The sequence below is a fragment of the Aquarana catesbeiana genome, linkage group LG02, assembly GCF_042186555.1.
Source record: "Aquarana catesbeiana isolate 2022-GZ linkage group LG02, ASM4218655v1, whole genome shotgun sequence".
Taxonomy (NCBI): Eukaryota; Metazoa; Chordata; class Amphibia; order Anura; family Ranidae; genus Aquarana; species Aquarana catesbeiana.
In genome coordinates, this window is record NC_133325.1 from 26,868,462 (window position 1) to 26,887,301 (window position 18,840).

At 46.5% G+C, this 18,840-nt stretch overlaps 2 protein-coding genes across 2 annotated transcripts; one reads left to right on the forward strand and one right to left on the reverse strand.

Annotated features, from left to right (window-relative positions):
* Positions 1-15,911: 15,911 nt before the first annotated feature.
* Positions 15,912-16,846, forward strand: LOC141129636 (histone H1.5-like). The gene has a single exon (XM_073617729.1). It carries the CDS (start codon positions 16,041-16,043, stop codon positions 16,701-16,703), a length of 663 nt encoding a protein of 220 aa, XP_073473830.1. The 5' UTR covers positions 15,912-16,040; the 3' UTR covers positions 16,704-16,846.
* A 1,173-nt stretch (positions 16,847-18,019) lies between these two features.
* LOC141126722 (histone H3) lies at positions 18,020-18,489 on the reverse strand. Its single transcript, XM_073612686.1, has one exon. The coding sequence runs from the start codon at positions 18,457-18,459 to the stop codon at positions 18,049-18,051; it is 411 nt and encodes a 136-aa protein (XP_073468787.1). The 5' UTR covers positions 18,460-18,489; the 3' UTR covers positions 18,020-18,048.
* Between the last annotated feature and the right edge of the window lie 351 nt (positions 18,490-18,840).

The following is an 18,840-nucleotide window of genomic DNA, read 5'->3' on the forward strand; positions in this document are numbered from 1 at the left end:
AGGTCAGTCAGCTAACCTGGAGCAGGTATCCCCACCGTGTATGTAACAGGAGTCTATATTGTGCTACGTAGTTTTTCAAGAAAGGCACTGAATAGGTATACTGACAGGCAGGGGTGATATGAAAGTATACAGGGTGGAGAATGCATGCAGGGAAAGAAGGTTAGCAATAGGGAACAGGAGGCAAAGTCACTTATCTGCTAATCCTAGGCATACATGACAGGAGGATTGCTTAGCGGTCCCTGCGTGCTCTACGCGGTAATGGTGTCGCCATGGTGTTCGGAGGTTGTTGCTGGTACAGTAAAGCTGGGTTTGATCTGGGTGTAGATGGCGAGCGTCGTCTCCGAAAGCGGGTGTCTTGCGTCTCCATCGCTTCTTCTCTGGCTTGGTGACGGTGCGGAGTAGGGATGGTGAAGTCCACGTACCAGTTCGGAACCTCTATGAGCGGGATGTCCAGAGTCAGGCAGAAGTCTTCCAATTCCTCAGGGACTCGGAGGAGGGCCGTGCGACCTTGATGGGAGGCTGAAAGACCGAATGGAAATTTCCATCGGTATGGTATTTTCTTTGCTCGCAGCATATCAAGCGGGGGACGAAGATCCTTGCGGTGCCTGAGCGTGATTGCCGAGAGGTCTTGGTAGACATGAATAGTGTGACCCTCATACAGTAGTGGAGTCTTGGTGCGGGCCTTCCGAAGGATGTCTTCTTTAGTCTGGAAGTCATCTATATGGCACACGATGTCTCTCGGAGGATCAGAGTCTCTGCCGCGTGGTCTTAGGGCTCTGTGAATTCGCTCCATAGCAATGGGCTTTTGACCGGGTTGTTCGAGGAGTTGGTTGAACAGCTCTGTCACCGTCGCTCGCACCCGATCAGGAGCAACGGATTCGGGGAGGCCTCTGACTCTCAGGTTGTGACGTCTTCCTCGGTTGTCGAGGTCCTCCACATGTCTCTGTAGGTCCCGAAGCTGTAAGGTATGTGTGTCCACTTTATGGTTCACTTTTCGGATAGTTGTGAGTTGTTGTGCTGCAGTGCGTTCCACTTCAAGTACTCTGCCCGTTATGGCCTGTATTTCATGGCGTAGGTCCGTGATGGCCGCAAATAGTGTGTTCTTAATGTCGGCCGCTACTGTGTGGAGGTCATTTAGGCTCGGCTGTTGTATTGGTGGCTGGGTGCCAGCAGAAGTAGCGGGAGGTAGTTCGGTGGGGGTGAGGGTAATCCCTGCGAGATTCTGAGCGGGAGGCGCAGCTGAGGAAGATGCCGCCATGTTAGATCTCTGTGTCTGGAAGAACTCTGGGATATTCTGGCTTGTAGGTCCGTGAATGTCTCTCGGAGAGCGAGATCTAGATGCCGAGGATGTGCGGGAAGATGTTCCCATAATTGTGTGAGAGTGTACAGCTGAAGACCCCAGAGAAATTGAGAATTTGGCCTCGGTCTGTCGGAGCTAGTGGGTTAAGCAGCCATCTTCTCACAAGGCAAGCCACGCCCCCCATTATTATTACTATTAATAATTATTATTATTATTATTGTTTTTACTCTACCGATCGCGGCAATACCTCACATTTGTGGTTTGATCACCATTTTCATATGTGGGCGCTACTCATGTATGTGCTCGCTTCTGCGGGACGGGGAGCGCTTAAAGCATTTTTTTTTCTTATTTAGGAATAAGCTTTCTGTTCAGGTCGAACATGGCTGTTCGACCGTTCGTCGAAAACTGAACATTATGGGCCATTCGCTCCAAATTTGAGCGGCGCGTAACGGCCCATAATCTACTGCGGGAGCGCAGTGCATTGCTGTATGATGATTGGCCAGAGCATGCACCATGACCTGCATGTTTTGGCCAATCACAGCACCCTCAGCTAAGAGAGCCATAATTGGCCAAAGGCAGGGTTCCTTTGGCCAATCATGGCTCAGGGGGACTAAGTTCACGCCCCACACTATATAAGGCCGCCTGCACGTCGGCCTTGTGTAGTGTATCATTGGCGTGGATGGAGAGAGAGCGTCATTCATATTGAGCAGGCAGGCAGATTATTCAGTTAGCTGCAGTGTAATATATATATATACAGTCAGATATACTGTGTACTGTTTCTAATATACTTCAGGCGGTGTACACAGTGTACAGTGCTGTGCACCCATAGTGCAGTTGCTCATACTTTTCTGGTGGTCAATACAGTACACCCATAGTTGTTATTAAACTTATGTTGATGTACACAGTAATGTGCACCCCTAGTGCAGTTTCTACTACTTTCCTGGTGGTGTACACAATACATACAGTGTACCCATAGTTGTTATTATACTTTTGTTGGTGTACACAGTACTGTGCACCCCTAGTGCAGTTGCTACTACTTTCCTGGTGGTGTACACAGTACACAATACAGTGTAGTTTTTTTTGGTAATCAGAATTTACAGCATGTCTGGAAGGCCACCAAGGAGAGGCAGACGCTCACAGGCCACTAAAAGAGGGCAAGCAGGCTCTGTGTCTACAGTCAACAGTGCTGGTTGTGGACACGGTGCATCCTCAGCACGTGGCCGTGGGGCACGCTTGTCCTTTTTTCCTGCAGCTGGCCGTGTTATTGAGCCACAACATGCAGAAGAGTTGGTGGAGTGGATAACAAAGCCATCCTCATCCTCCTTGTCCTCTGTCACCCAGGCTCAGAGTAGTTTGCCTGCCAATGCAGCTGCCAAAGTGGCCTATTCCATTAGCTCCATGTCAACAGTCACTGCTTCCGTAGCCCCACCATCATGCACAAAGGCGTCCCCCTTACTATTCGACCACAGTGTCGGGTACATGCTGCAGGAGGATGCACAGTGATTTGAAGGCTCCAATGATGGTACCCAGGTTGAGGAAGGGAGTAACATCAACCTAGAGAGAGAGGGTGCCCAAGAAGGTCAAGAAACTGGCAGTCATGTTCCCCCTTCTGCAGCATACTGCCAAGTTTGCTCCAGTTATGAGGAGGGAGGGGATGATGAGGTCACTGACTCTACTTGGGTGCCTGATAGAAGAGAGGAGGAGGAGGCACATCTCCAACGAGGTAGGATGCCCTCCAGTGGGGCAGCTTAAGGGCAGCCACACTATTGCATCACACTGAAGAGCTAAGCAGATGCAGGGCACTGCTGACTCCCCGCATATTTTGAAAAGTTCATTGGTGTGGGCCTTTTTTGACACATGTGCAGCAGATCGCACCGTTGCTGTTTGCAACAAATGTCTGAAGTGTATCAAGCGTGGCCAAAACAGCAGACACTTGGGCACCACATGCTTGACCAGACATATGACGACCTCCCACGCAGTCCGTTGGCAACAGCACTTAAAAGACCCACATCAAAGAACAAGGTGGACCTCTCCTTGCTCCTCATCAGCTGGGATATCCAACCCTTCTATACCTCCAGTCCTTTCAGAAACCTGCACTGAGAGGAATGAAGGTATAGAAATAGGTGTCCCAAGTACTTGAGGCCAATCTGCTAGCGGTACACCAACATCGGATTTTAGCAAGCAAATTTCCCTACCCCAGTTGCTACCCCAGCCATCCATATGCTCAGCGTCTGAATGCTAGCTTGGCCAAATTTCTAGCACTGCAACTGCTGCCTTTCCAGCTGGTAGACTCTGCCCCCTTTTGTGAATTTATGGAATGTGCGGTACCCTCAGTGGCAGGTTTCCAAATGCCATTTCTTTTCACAGAAGGCCATTGTGGCTCTCTACCAGCATGTGGAAGGCAATGTCTTGGTCTTGTTGGACAGGGCAGTCAGCAGTAAGGTGCATATTACTGCTGACTCATGGTCCAGCAGGCATGGACAGGGATGTTACCTTGCTTTCACGGCACACTGGGTAACTCTGCTGGCAGCTGGGAAGGATGCAGGACAGGGTTCAGTATTGTTGGAGCTTGTTCCGCCACCACGCCTCCAAAATGCTAGTGGTGATTTTGCCACAGCTCTCTCCTCCACCCCCTCCTCTTCTTCTTCCTCTATGGCCTCTTCCTCTGCAGATTTCTCCTCTGAACCAGCGTTGCTCCGTAGGCGTTCAAGGGGCTATGCAAGTACTCAGGCAAAAAGATGCCATGCGGTGCTTGAGTTGGTCTGCTTAGGTGACAGGAGCCATACTGGGGCAGAGATACTGTCAGCTCTGCAGGGGCAGGCTCAGAGGTAGTTGACGCCACGCCAGCTTCAGCCAGGAATGGTTGTATGTGACAATGGCACAACCTCCTCTCCGCCCTCCGACAGGGACACTTGACCTATGTTCCCTGTTTGGCTCACATCCTGAATTTGGTGGTGCAGCGGTTCTTGAGCAGGTACCCGGGCTTCCAGGATTTCCTGAGGCAGGCCAGGAAAGTCTGTGGTCATTTCCGCCGGTCATATAATGCCAGTGCTCGGCTGGCTGACATTCAAAGAGAATGCAACCTGCCCAAGAACCGCCTCATTTGTGACATGCCCACCAGGTGGAACTCGACGTTGGCAATGCTGCAGCGGCTGCACACACAGCAGAGGGCCATCAATGAGTACCTGTGTGAGTATGGCACCAGGACAGGGTCAGGGGAGCTTGGCTTTTTTTGTCACACCAGTGGCTACTGATCACGGATGCATGCACTGTCCTGCCACCATTTGAGGAGGCCACGAGGATGGTGAGCAGTGACAGTGCATGCATCAGTGATACTTTCCCTCTTGTCTTCCTGTTGGAGCACACGCTTCGTGGAATAATGGAGAGGGCACTTGAGGCAAAACAGCGGGAGGAAGAGGAGGACTTGGATCTCCCTTGGCAGGCAATCTGTCCCACATTTCACACTCAACTTTTTAATTGCAATATGTTTTTATTCAAGTTTTAACAAGATTTACAAGGATAACAGGAAGAATATTCAAGTACATTGTAATCAGCATTTTTTGTCGAGTAGGGTACACATGAGATATGAGTAAACATATTCTTGCAATTATAATTACATCATGAACTGTAGCCACGTTTCTATATGTCGGTACCGGATGCTTCTCCCCCACCCCCAGGACACCCCACATGGGAGCTATCTGTGTCCAGGAAAGCGGGGAGTCACACTCCGCCACAAAACTACCCTGTTTGTTTTCTCCTCTTTTGCCACAGACATTGGAAGTATACAAAGATTTTCATGTGGGTCGAGTCGTATTAATGGAAATCCATAATTGTTTACACTGTATTCCCTCTTGACATTGTGTTGATATTAGAGTTGTACTTGACAAAAAAAAAAACGAAAAAATATGAAAGAAGATATAAGGAATATTAACTGAGATAAACCTATAATAATATAGTATGTCCATTGAGCAGCCAATATATAAAGATTAGATAAGCGTATCAAACTATAGGATTTTTATTTAACGTTTCCCAAAAAATCTGAGACCCATGTTGTGTGGGTACCATGTTAGCCAGGGATTCCATATTTTAGAAATTTTTGCCTGGTTACCTAGACTCCAAGCGAATTGTATTTCATACATCCTATGTGTATTTATTATTTGTAGGGTTTCTGTTATGGGAGGTGGGTCAATATTTTTCCAGTGACGTACTATAGTGAGTCTAGCTGCAATCAGTAAGTGTGATACTAGTGGTCTAAAAGGCGCTGGAATGGAATCAATTTCCAATGAAAGGAGTGCCATACCCGGGGAACCCGCCACTTCCACACCTGTGACTTGTTTTATCATCTGAAATATAAGCATCCAAAACCTCTGGATGCATGGACATGACCACAGCACATGTAAAAGTGTGCCTGTCTTCCCACATTTCCTCCAGCATTCCGGTGAGGCATCCGGGGCAAACTTTGAGATGCGATAAGGGGTAAGATACCACCTCAGAAGTATTTTGTGGTGCAATTCCCATAGGTTGGCACTTCTTGTAGACGTATATGTGACATTAAGGGCTTTTTTCCATTGGTCTTCTGTATAATCTTTCCCAAAGTCTTTCTCCCATGCTGTTATATTAGTGGTTTTACTGAAAGAATGTTTATTCTGTAGGAATTTGTAAAACAATGCTGTTCCTTTGATTTTTGTGCTATTATGTGTAAGAAAGGCAACAATTCGCCAGGGTAGGTAAGTAAAAAGGTCACTTCTTTTTTTCCCCAATAAATGGGATATTTGGATGTACTTATAGCAATCAGATTCTGGGATATCATATTCGATCTGTAGTGTTCTAAATGTTTTAATTGAAGGTCCAATTAAAAGGTCTTCAAGTAGTATTTCTCCTCTGGAGCCCCAGTTAGCTAATGATATGTCTGGTATAATGAATTCTAGAGCATTAATTGGGAATTTTAATGGAATTTGAGCTCCTTCATGTGTTATATGTTTAAGGAGATAATGCCATGCTTCGGCCGAAGCTTGAATGGTAGGGGAATGAGAAAATGGTTTATGTAACTGGTGTGGGCCGGTAATTAGATAATTGTACAGATTTCCTCCTTTGATTTGAGACTGCTCTATTTCTGTCCATAGGGTATTATTATGGGAAGGGAACCAATCCTTCACCTGAGCCAATATGGTAGCCACATAGTAATCTTTAATCATTGTATGACCTATTCCCCTCGCTTGTTTGGTTTTAGTAAGTTTATTGAATGCACATCGTGCTTTTTTCCCAACCCATAAATACCTATCTATCTCAAATTGTGCTTGTTGGAAGAAGGGTTTAGGAACCGGTATAGGTAAAGTTCTGAAAAGATATAAGAATTGTGGCAAGATTTGCATTTTAAATGCAGCTAACCTCCCTGTCCAAGATAGTTCAAACCGCTTTAGTTTATCTAGTTTGGCTTTCAGAGATTGCAGGAATGGGTTATAATTTTCTCTAACTAGATTGGAGATTGTAGATGTGAGAGTAATACCTAAATATGATATACCTTTCTCGTTCCACATGTATGGGAAATGATCACTTATATGTTGTTTCATAGTGTCAGATAGGCCTAATCCCAATAGATACGATTTGTTTTCGTTAACTTTGTAATATGAGATCGCGTTAAATAACTGCAGGGTTTGGTGAACCGAGGCCAGGGAAGACTTCACATCGGTAAGTATCAGGATGACGTCATCCGCGAATAAGCTAATGGTATGCATTCTACCTCCAATTGTGATCCCTTTAATTTTTGGATGTTGGCGAATGTAGGTTGCCAGGGGTACCATCAGTAAGTTAAAAATTAGGGGCGATAAAGGACAACCCTGGCGGGTACCATTTGTTATCGTGAACGGGGTAGATAGTGTGCCTGATACATAAACTTGTGCTGATGGTTGGGTATAAAGGGCCATAATGGCTTGATATATCTGGCCATGAAAACCAAATTTGTTCAGAACTTGTTCTAGGTACGTCCAGTGAATCCTATCGAACGCAGGGGGGGGGCGTGGCTACCGCACAGCTGAATGGTTGTGTAACTCCGCAGCTCCGCTCCAGCTGAGGGAACCACCGACTATTGGGACAACACCGACTCACTATCTGTCTTTACAGACTGCATAACACCACCGCCGACTCGCCCAGATGACCCGCAAGAGGAAAGACGCAGCACAGCTGAAGAAACTACAAGATTTCTTCCAGCCGAAAGACCGCGATCGTGCCCAAAACGGCGCCAGCGCAGGGAGCGACTCTCTTTCCCCCACAGGCAGCTCGCGGTCTCAGGCCTCAAGCCCAGGCTCACAAACAGGCCTGATCCACAGGTCTCCGGATGCCTCCACACCTCTCTCCCGCAGCCCAGCCAAATCAAAGCCACGTCTGGAGGAGGACATCCAGCCAGGAAGCATGACACAAGAATCCATGGAGGATACCAGGGAGCTGGTGGATCCGTTTACAGCATTTCCCCACAATGGGTAAGCCTGTGTCTGACACCATGCTCAAAGATATGCTCGTCTCCCTCCGCAGTTCTATGCACACAGACATGCTGCAATGTGTTAACAACTTTAAAACAGAACTGGGAACCCTGGGAGGGAGAGTAAATCATATAGAGGATAAAATGGGGGACTTTGCTTCATCCCACAACACCCTAATTGATGCCCACAATGATCACTCTGATGAGATTGCATGGCTGAGGTCAAAGGTCGCTGACCTTGAAGATAGGTCACAAAGAAATAATGTTAAGCTACGGGGGGGTCCCCGAAACTATTCTTCCCCCACAACTTCAACAGTATGCCAGAGACTTACTCGTGACCTTCTTACCCACCATTTCAGAATCTGAAATTCAAATTGACCGCATTCACAGACTGCCAAAACCGTCACATCTCCCAGATAACATACCCAGAGATGTCCTGATGCGGGTACACTTTTATCAAACCAAGGAACAACTTATGGCCGCATTCCACAAAAACCAACATCCACCAGAAAGATTTGCGCATATTCAACTATTTGCAGATCTTTCACAATTCACAATGCAAAAACGTAAAGCTTTATTACCAGTGACCAAAGCCTTGCGCAACCATAATATCGTATACCGCTGGGGGTACCCGGTCAAATTAACGGTGACTCATGATGGTAACACCACAGTAGTTACAGATGTGGAAGAGGGACTCCAGCTACTCAGATCCCTGGACATACTACCTGATAATGCACCTGCAGGCCCCTCTCCCCCTGCAAAACTAAATAGCCAGTATGAATGGCAAACGGTGTCAAGCAAGAAGAGCAACAAACAAAATAAATCAAAAGCACCCAATTACACAAATCCTATCGAACGCCTTCTCTGCATCCAAAGCAAGGAGCAGAGAAGGCGTTCCTCTTTTGTTGGCTATGAGTATGAAGTTAAGTAGGCATCTGGTTGCGTCCGCCGTTTGGCGGCCTTTAGTAAAACCAGATTGATCTGGGTGGATCAACGATGGGAGGAGATCTACCAACCTGTTAGCTAGCAATTTAGAGTAAATTTTAAGGTCGTTGTTGAGTAACGATATTGGACGAAAATTTTGAGGTGTATTAGGGTCTTTCCCCGGTTTCGGCAACGCCACAATCATTGCTTTTAACATTTCAGGTGGAAAAGAGGAGGAGGAGGAGGCAGCTTGGTTATAAATCTCTGTGAGTCTAGGAGTTAGGATGTCTCTAAACGTCTGGAAATATTCACCTGTGAAACCGTCCGGTCCAGGAGATTTATTGTTTGGGAGTGAGTCAATCACTTGTGAAATTTCTTGTGCTGTGAATGGAGAATTTAATGCTGTGTTTTGTGTATCTGTGATTTGGGGAAGTTTTAGCGTGCTAAGAAATTCAGAGATAGTGTGAGATAGTGGTTGAATTGTGTTTGGGTCTTTTGTCAGGTTATATAAAGAACTATAATAGGTACTAAAGGCATCAGCTATAGCCTGGGGATGGTGCAATTTAGTTTGAGTTTCTGGATGTATAATGTAGGGGAGTTTAGTTTTATGTCTCTGTCCTCGTAGTCTATCTGCTATTAATTTCCCTGCTTTGTTACCGTTTGCATAATATGTCATTTTCAACCTCCTAGAGGATTTTTCAAAATCCTCCAGTAGTATAAGTCGGAGATCAAGTCTCAGTTTGGTTAATTGGTCTGATAGGACAGGGGAAAAATTTGCTTTGTTCTGGGTTTCCAGTGTTTGAATTTGTCTAGAGACATCCAATATACGCTGCCCCCTCATTCTCTTAGCCCTTGCCCCCATTTTGATGAGGAGACCCCTCATGAACGCTCTATGTGTGTTCCATGTCACAAATGGATTAGTAACTGAATTCACATTATGTTCAAAAAACTCAATGAAATCCTTCTGCAATATCTCCTTGGACGAATCATCCTGGAATAGCCGCGGGTTGGATCTCCAGATATAAGTAGGGTTGTTTTTAGAAGCATCATCCACCAGCAGCGACACCGAGGCATGATCCGACCAAGTGATACCATTAATCGCAGAGGATTTGACTTTGGTTAGTAACCCTTTATCTATCAAAAAAAGATCAAGTCGTGTGTAAATTTTGTGACTATTTGAAAAGAAAGAAAAGTCCTTTTCTGTAGCGTTAAGACATCTCCATGCGTTGTATAGGTCATAACTTCTCAGTATTGGTTGTAGGATCTGAGTTTTCTTGGTGTTTTGTGAGCTAGAATCCATTTCAGGGTCGGGAGGTAGATTGAAATCTCCACATAGAAGCAAGTGGCCTCTCTGCACTCGTGAGATCTTTTTCATAAGTTTATGTAGGAAGCGGATTTGATGGGTGTTTGGGGCGTAGACATTCACCAATGTATAGGTAGTGTTATTGAGATCGCAAATCAGAATGTGGTATCTACCTTGCGTGTCCTGAACTTCCTTATGAAGGCAAAAGGCTACAGTGTCTTTTATTGCTGTAAATACCGTAAAGAAGTGTTTGCTTCTGAACTTGAAAAGAAGGTATATGGGAATTTGGGGTGAGAGCAAAGGGGTTGGGTTTGTTTTTTGAAGTGTGTCTCCTGCACGCATATGACATCAGCATTGTGTTGGTTGGCTTCTCTCCACATGGAACTGCACTTTGCAGGGTGGTTCAAACCCCTGGCATTAATTGTTAAGAAGGTAATGGTCATGGTATAAGATCAGATTGAAGAGTGTTAGGTAGAATGTGTTGATAACACTTACATGTGGTCCAAGGATCGATGATGCTGAGCCATATCCGAAGTAGGATGGGTCGTTTGCGTCTGTAGTTCTTCTGAGGGTGGTCTTGAGCGGGTAGATAGGTGTTTAGTAATTTTTGCTGCTGTGGACATACATAACGGTTAACATAGAAAGAAAACAGCTGAAAGGGATTACCCTTGCCTGGATCGTATAAGGGAGTACTGGACATACCTCGCGCTGCTGACCCGCCGCCGCCATCTTGCTTAGGCCAGAGCGGATAATATTCCGTGAGTTTTTGCGGCCTCCGGTTGTCTTTTTGGCGTCGGGGCGTGATCGATCGGGTCCCCGGACTGTGCTGCAGGTCCGCTGGGTGTATTGAGCTGGATTAGCTCGTTTGGCCAGGCAATGTGCTCCGGTGTGTTCCCGAGCGCTGTGGGGCTCCATTAGTGAGCGTCCATCTTCATCCGTGGCAAGCTCCGCCCCCCACACTCAACTTTTTAGCATGGAGACCTCCTAAACATAGACCGGCTATTTTAGCCCCTACCTTAACTCACTCCTTAACCCTCTGTGATCAATTACACAAAAAATGCCAACTTGATATCTCCCTTAAGGCCTCTCACACACCTGTTTCACAACCCCGACTTTCCCCCTGGGATGAATATATATGCATTTCATTGGTGGCTGAACAAAGGCCTCTTCAGGATAGGCTATTTCTTTACACCTAACGGCCCTATTTCATTGGGCCATTGCCTGAGTACACTGGAAATGCCAGCCTCAGAAACATTCAGACTGTCGCAAATACAGCACTTCCTTTGCTCTCTTTGGACTGACAAATTAAACACTCCTAAGGTCACGATGGGTGAACAATGGTGCTCCTCGATAGTCTCACAAAAAGGTGGGATCTCCATTATCTACCTTTCCCTGGCAGATAGGACAGACATCCCGGCATACGCACAATCCTGGGAGTTGGACCTGGACATCCAGTGGGATCCTGACATGTGGTTCCAAGCCTTCAGCAGATCAAGGTATCTTAAATATTGCTTTGATAGAGGCTAACATTAAAGTTTTCACTAAATGGTACTATGTCCCAGCCAGGCTCTCTAGGATATTCCCAGACTCCTCCCCTCTATGTTACAGAGGCTGTGGTCATATGGGCACGATGCATCATATCTGGTGGACGTGCCCCCGCATACGGAGCTACTGGAATTAATTTCTCCATCTTCTGCGGAGAGTCTCTGGGATAGATGTACCACAGGACCCCACATACATCCTGCTAAACCGCAAAGTACACAACACACCTAAAACCACACAACAACTTATCTTCTTTATGTGTTTGGGAGCCAAAATCACACTAGCGAAAGCCTGGAAAAACCCCTCAGTGTCCATTTCGGCCACCAAGCGGAAGATTTTGTGGATAATGTCACAGGAACAAATGGTGGCAAAACTGCGTGATACGGTCCAACGCTTTGAAGGGATCTGGGAACCTTGGGCCAAGTATGTCCGAGTCCCACTTTACCCAGGTCATCTGCTAACGTAGGGGGGAGTTCAACGAGACTACACTCCTTCCTCACATACCTCACCCCAACTCCCTTCCTCTTCCCTCTTCTTTCTTCCTCCTTCTTGCTCCTCTTTCACTCTCTTTCCCCTCTTCTTCCTCACACTCTCTAACATCAGATTTGAGTTTTACAAGGCTTAGATCTTTCCATAAGCCTTACATAGATTGTCCTCAACTGTTAGTTTGGTAACCTAGCATAGGGGACAGCCAGTCACTTTTATTTCTCTAACCCGGGCAATGAGACCGTTGGCTCCATCCTGGGGTTGCGACGCCTGGGGATCTTCCTGGCGGGAGCGGCTCCCCAGGGGAACCGATGGGTGATAAGGGGTTGCCTCACCCGGGAGGGCTCCTGGTGCTCTCACACCCCACAGTGTGTTCCCATTGGGGTGGGGTGATGATCTTGGGGGACTGCTCGGGAGGAGCATCCCTGTTGAAATTCCTCTCAGGCTGTCCATCTTATGTGGTAAAATACTTAGGTTCCCAGTCAAACTGAACAACAGGCGCGGGAGGTCGGAGCGTTTTGCCCCCTCCTGCCTGGCGACTTATTTATTCTGGGGGAACCCTCTTCGGAAGGATTAACAGACAGTATAAGTTATAATGCATGTCCTGAGAGTAACATTATACCCTGAGATTAAAGGTTCTACACACTGTGAATTATTGATTTATTTATTTTTATCTTGTCTAGGGCCCCTGGTATTCCTATCTCCTCTTCTTCCTAGCAAGATCTTCCAATTACATAAGAGGAAGGTGCATAGTGTGCACTATAAGGTTACGTCTTTAAATGTACCAGGGCTGCATTGTTATATCCCCCTTGTAAGAGATATTTTGTTCATCCAATGTATTTCCTTCCATTGGCTGCCTTAGTCATTGAGGAGTATTGTGTTGTATGTTATGTATACATTGTCATTGTTACATCTACTTTGCAAAAAATTACAATTTTTGATCTAATATTTCACAGCAGGGCCTGTTCCTGCGCTCAACAAAAGTATCTGTGAGGCTTTACAGCGTTGTACCACCACAACCACCACCACCACCACTGCCTAAGGCCCAATTTTTCTGCCCCTGTTTAACAGGGGCATGTAATTACAATTATTGATATAATATTTCACAGCAGGGCCCTTTCCAGCGTCCACCAGGAGTAACTGTGAGGGCTTACAATGTTCTGGTACCACCAGCACCAAAGGCCCAAATTTCTGCAGCGTGTATAGGGCAGGCCGTATAGTATATACAGGAGGTCCCATGTTTTCAAACATCCGACTTACAAACAACTCCTACTTAGAAATGGAATGAGACAACAGGAAGTGAGAGGAAATCTACCCCTAGGAAGAGAAATTCTCTCCTGTAAGAATTAATATGGGAAAAAGGTGTCACCACTCATGCTTTATCACCAATCCTTGTTTCCCTAATGACCCAAAAGTTTCAAAATCCAATTGTCATTGGGACAGAAAGTGAGGTGAAATCTTCTGAACAGGGGCACAGACAGCAAAACAAATGTTACAGGGGTGATGATAACCCTTCCCCATGTTATTCAAAAAGCTTAAAAATAGATTTTTTAGCTGGAGCTACACTTACAAAATGTAGCTGTTCCAAATTACAAACAGATTCAACTTGAGAACAAACCTACAGTCCCTATCTTGTTTGTAACCCGGGGACCGCCTGTATACTGCTGCTGTTCAGAGTATATAGGGCCTGTGGGACTCACAATTTTTTTTTTTTTTTTTTTCTTTTAATTAGATAGCGGGGTTCACCTTAATATCCATACCAGACCCAAAGGCCCTGGTAATGGGCTGGGGGGGGGGCAACATTACATTACAGCCGCAAGCAGTTTTAAATGACTTTTTTTTCCCTTTAGAAATGTCATTATGCTGTGGTACTGTTCTAAACACAGGGAAATCGTGCCACTTCACAGGCATACTATAGACACCCCCCAGGCAGATATTTAAAGGAATATTACACTTTTATTGTTTCACTTTAAGCATTATTAAAAGCACTGCTCCCGAAAAAACTGCCGTTTAAAAAAAAATAAAAAAAATGCATTGATACATGTCCCCTGGGGCAGGACCCAGGTCCCCAAACACTTTTTTATGACAATAACTTGCATATTAGCCTTTAAAATTAGCACTTTTGATGTTTCACGTTCGAGTCCCATAGACTTTAACGGGGTTCGTGTGATCACACACATTTTAGGTCTGTTTGCATGTTCTGCTGCAACCCGAACTGGGGGGGGCCACTTGTATTCCTATTACAAGGAATGAAAACATCCCTTGTAATAGAAAAAAAAAAAAAAAAGCATGACAGGACCTCTTAAATATGAGATCTGGGGTCAAAAAGGCCTCAGATCTCATATTTACACAAAAATGCGATAAAAAAAAAAAAAAAAGTCACTTAAAGAACAAAAAAGTCCCTTTTATGAGCTATGGGCGGAAGTGACGTTTTGACTTCGCTTCCACCCTACAATAGTATGGAGACGGGTGGGGTTCATCTTCCCCTCACTCATCTCCATGGCACACAAGGGACAGCATCCGATCGCCTCCACCACTGCCGACAGAGGGCACCAGCGTGGCGGGAGGGGGGCCCCTCTCCCGCCACCGATAAAAGTAAATCTGCCGCAGAGACCACTATTATCGGAAAGCGAGCCGCCGGCCGAAGAAGAGAATACCGGGGTTATGGCAGCTAGCTGCTGCCATAACAACAATATTCCTCTTCAAAGTTAGGATGTATATTGGCGTGCGGCGGTCCAGAAGTGGCTAGAGGGGTCGTTGAAGGGTATCCGTGGGTTGATAAAAAAAAGTATCTTATAAAATTGAGAACTATGGACTGTTAGAATATAAGTGCTAAATAATTGGGGTGCAAAGAAACATTCCAGATCAGTACGGTGTGGATCTGGACAACAATGTGTAGGTAGGTAGCTAGAAAAAAAAAAGAAAGACAAACAATATGCCGCAGTCTCCCAGCTTAAAGTGGGTACATAGGAGCAAAAACAGCCATCAGGAGGATCCTGGTCAAGTATTTTGGAGAGACCAGTCAGTTTTCATTGGACATGAGCATGATGGAAAGGATGCTTGTTCAGTTGTAGGCTGTATATGCCACTCTTCTCAGTAGGCATAGGCCCTCTTCCAGGGTACGGATTGTATAAGATAGCTAAAATGATGATTACCAGCAAAGTTCTTATTACTGATTGTTTAAATTGGGGAATGAAATGTTGATGGATTGGTTCTTTGATCAATAAACTCATGAAATGAAATTTGAGATACAAGAATTCAAAACAAACATTGTTCCTCCTGAGTAGCTGTTTAGCAAAATGTAGCAATCGGCTTACTCAAAGTATCTGGATAACACTTTATGTATCATGATGACCAGATAATGATACATAGCACATCAAACATGACATTGTGTAATCAGCTGAGACATTTGTATGTATAACAATATCTGCCATCACATCACACAAGGATCTCATGTCACCGGCTGATGTTTTTGTTCCAGGCTCCTTCTACTCAGCTATAGATGAGCAGAGTTGTGTATTAGGGGGAAATGTTTCCTGATGGTCACTCTTCACTCATCTAATGTGAAGATCATTCTAGTGGGAGATGTGAGAAGATTGTTTTCTGGGTAGAATTTGTGTAGAAAACAAGATAGAAGGAAGAATGGGACACACACTCAGGAGGATGGCTGTGTTTGCAGCCTCTGTGTTCAGCCTCCTCAGCAGCTCCTGACAGCTGTAAGTGACCCCCCGATAAGTGACAGTCCAGTGAGCAGATCGGGTCCCCGATGAAGATCGGACATCGTTCTATTCCCAATAAAAGTCGTTTTTCTCTCTGCCCGGGAAACACAACAAGAGAGAGAAGATTCCCCAACTCGGGAGTGAAAGTCAGTGGGCGTGTCTTATTTGCAACCAATAGCAGTAGGCACTAAAGCTTTCTGCCGACCAATAGCAGTGCAGAACGTCTCTATATAAGCCAAAGCGACAAATGCAATTCTATGTATCTATTACAGTGCTAATATTTGCAGAATCATGACGGAGACTGAGAGCGCCCCAGCCGCCGCTCCTCCTGCGGAGCCCGCCGCCAAGAAGAAGCCGGCCAAGAAGGCGGCAGCCGGAGGAGCCAAGAAAGGCAGCAAGAAGCCGTCCGGTCCCAGCGTGTCCGAGCTCCTGGTCAAAGCCGTGGCCGCTTCCAAAGAGCGCAGCGGGGTCTCCCTGTCCGCCCTCAAGAAGGTCCTGGCCGCCGGAGGATACGATGTGGACAAGAACAACAGCCGCCTCAAGATCGCCATCAGGGGGCTGGTGACTAAGGGGACCCTCGTCCAGGTCAAAGGACATGGAGCCTCCGGATCCTTCAAGATCAACAAGAAGCAGGAGGACAAGGCGGCAGGAGCCAAGAAAAGCACCAAGAAGCCATCGGCTGCGGCCAAGTCCCCCAAGAAGCCGGCCGCCAAGAAGCCAGCCAAGTCCCCCAAGAAGAAGACCACCACCAAAGCCCCCACCACAGCCAAGAGCCCCAAGAAGGCCGCCAAGAAACCCGCAAAAAAGCCTGCAGCTGCCAAGAAGGTGACAAAGAGCCCCAAGAAGCCCAAAGCTGCAGCCAAGCCGAAAAAAGTCGCCAAGAGTCCGGCTAAGGCGGCGGCTAAACCCAAGACAGCAGCCAAGCCCAAGAAGGCCGCTCCAAAGAAGAAATAATCCCCACCGGAGAGACCTCCTTTCATCTACACCCCCCAAAGGCTCTTCTCAGAGCCACCCACCTCCTCCTGACAGAGCTCTACATACACACAGCGACCAGGGGGGGCCGCATTAGAAGTCCTCCATACAGAGCAATGTGACCACCTTACACAATCCCCTCTATAGAATAATATAGAATACAGCGGGAGATCCGATCACAGGACTCTTCACATGACATCCGTCATTGATACAAAGGATAGCTTCAGGTATTCTCCCCCCCCCCAATATATATATACATATACACTTCTGTGGTGCGGATTGGAGACAATTTTCGCACTGGGAGATCTCCCCAGGGAGGTGGAGTAAGAATGATCAGCGACAAGATCATTGTGTTATGTGGGCAATGCACTCTTTGCTAAATAAATATCCAGTTACAGATTTACCATCCCCAGGTCTAGCGGCCCCGATATCACATTCGGAGGGAAACGGATACATTTCAGGTTCCATGTCAGAAATTTCATTGTAGGATACTATAAACGCTCTCATTGGTTGACAGATGAAGCACAGGCTGTTATGATTGGCGGAGTTGGAAATTTTCAAACTGCCCGCCATAATTTCACAGTTTTCCATTATGCAACAATTACCCCCCCCCCCCCCCATCCATGGGCGGTAGAGAATAATGGAACAAAAAAGGGAGTTCCCCGGATTTTTTCACACAATACTGGATGAATTGTTCCTTCTAGTCTCTCCATTTGTGATGGATTGATGTTGGAAATAATTGTATCAATAAATGACAATCTAACACCGCACTCAAAGATAATTCTCTTATTCTCATGAGCCCCCCATTGTACAAATATGGTCCCCCCGGCCAAACATTCATAATCCCTTCAGATAAACCATAAAGTAGAAGAAATGTTCACCGATATAAGGCGGTAGTGTTGAAATAAAATGAGAAAAGGGACTTGGCAGTTTTTTTTCCTAGTCAGCCTTCATATTTCCAGACGGGTCTCTGGAGAGATGAGAAGTGATGGATAGGGAAAGAGGGGGGCGGAGTGTCCCGGGGGGGCCTTGGCTGGACTGACAGGATTATTGTACAAGTGACTTAAGTTCTATCACAGCATGGAGCAGTCCAGAGGAAAAGATTAGAGAAAAAAAAAATGAGTAGTGTAAAACATAATCGGTATGTAGTGGGTGTAGATGTCTATTGAGGAAGGAGGTGGGGAGATGTGTGGATGTCTTGTACGAGTTTCCCTGTCATAGTCGGTGTGATGATGATGGAGTATATAGATCTTTGTATAGGAGGATGTGGTGGCTCTGAAAAGAGCCTTTGTGTTGGGATTAGTAGTAGTTCGGAGTGTGTGTCTCTCTATGCCCTCTCCCCGCGGATGCGGCGTGCCAGCTGGATGTCTTTGGGCATGATGGTGACCCTCTTGGCGTGGATGGCGCAGAGGTTGGTGTCCTCGAAGAGTCCGACGAGGTAAGCCTCAGAGGCCTCCTGCAGAGCCATGACGGCGGAGCTCTGGAAGCGCAGGTCGGTCTTGAAGTCCTGGGCGATCTCTCGGACGAGGCGCTGGAAGGGCAGCTTGCGGATGAGCAGCTCGGTGGATTTCTGGTAGCGGCGGATCTCTCGGAGAGCCACGGTGCCGGGCCTGTAGCGGTGAGGCTTCTTGACTCCGCCGGTGGCCGGGGCGCTCTTGCGGGCGGCTTTGGTGGCCAGCTGCTTGCGGGGAGCTTTGCCTCCGGTGGACTTACGGGCTGTCTGCTTGGTTCTTGCCATGACTGTTCAGTGCTTCGCTGATACAAGGAACGTGAACTTATGCCGCTCTGCAGCGCTATTTATACACATCTCCAGCCCTCTGATTGGACAATGAGAGCACACTCCTCCTCCTCATTGAAAAGCGCCTTTTTTTTTTTTTTTTTTTTTCAAATTGCCCGCCTAGATCTGCACGTTCTATTTTTGCAATAAATCGCTATTTTGTTTTCCCAAATCCAAAGTAAAATCTCCGCACATCACACAATACTCGGAGATCTCTGAACTCCTTCAATGTGGATTATTAATTAGAATATAAAGTGTGAGCGGGAATTCCACACTGAGCAGCTGTTGTCTGTTCCGCCAAATACACAGCACAGGGATCAGGGGGATCCGTCCATGCTCACT

Bases quoted from the DNA above. Each gene is read 5' to 3' on its own strand.
- LOC141129636 (XM_073617729.1), top strand. From the start codon at position 16,041: ATGACGGAGACTGAGAGCGCCCCAGCCGCCGCTCCTCCTGCGGAGCCC.
- LOC141126722 (XM_073612686.1), bottom strand. From the start codon at position 18,459: ATGGCAAGAACCAAGCAGACAGCCCGTAAGTCCACCGGAGGCAAAGCT.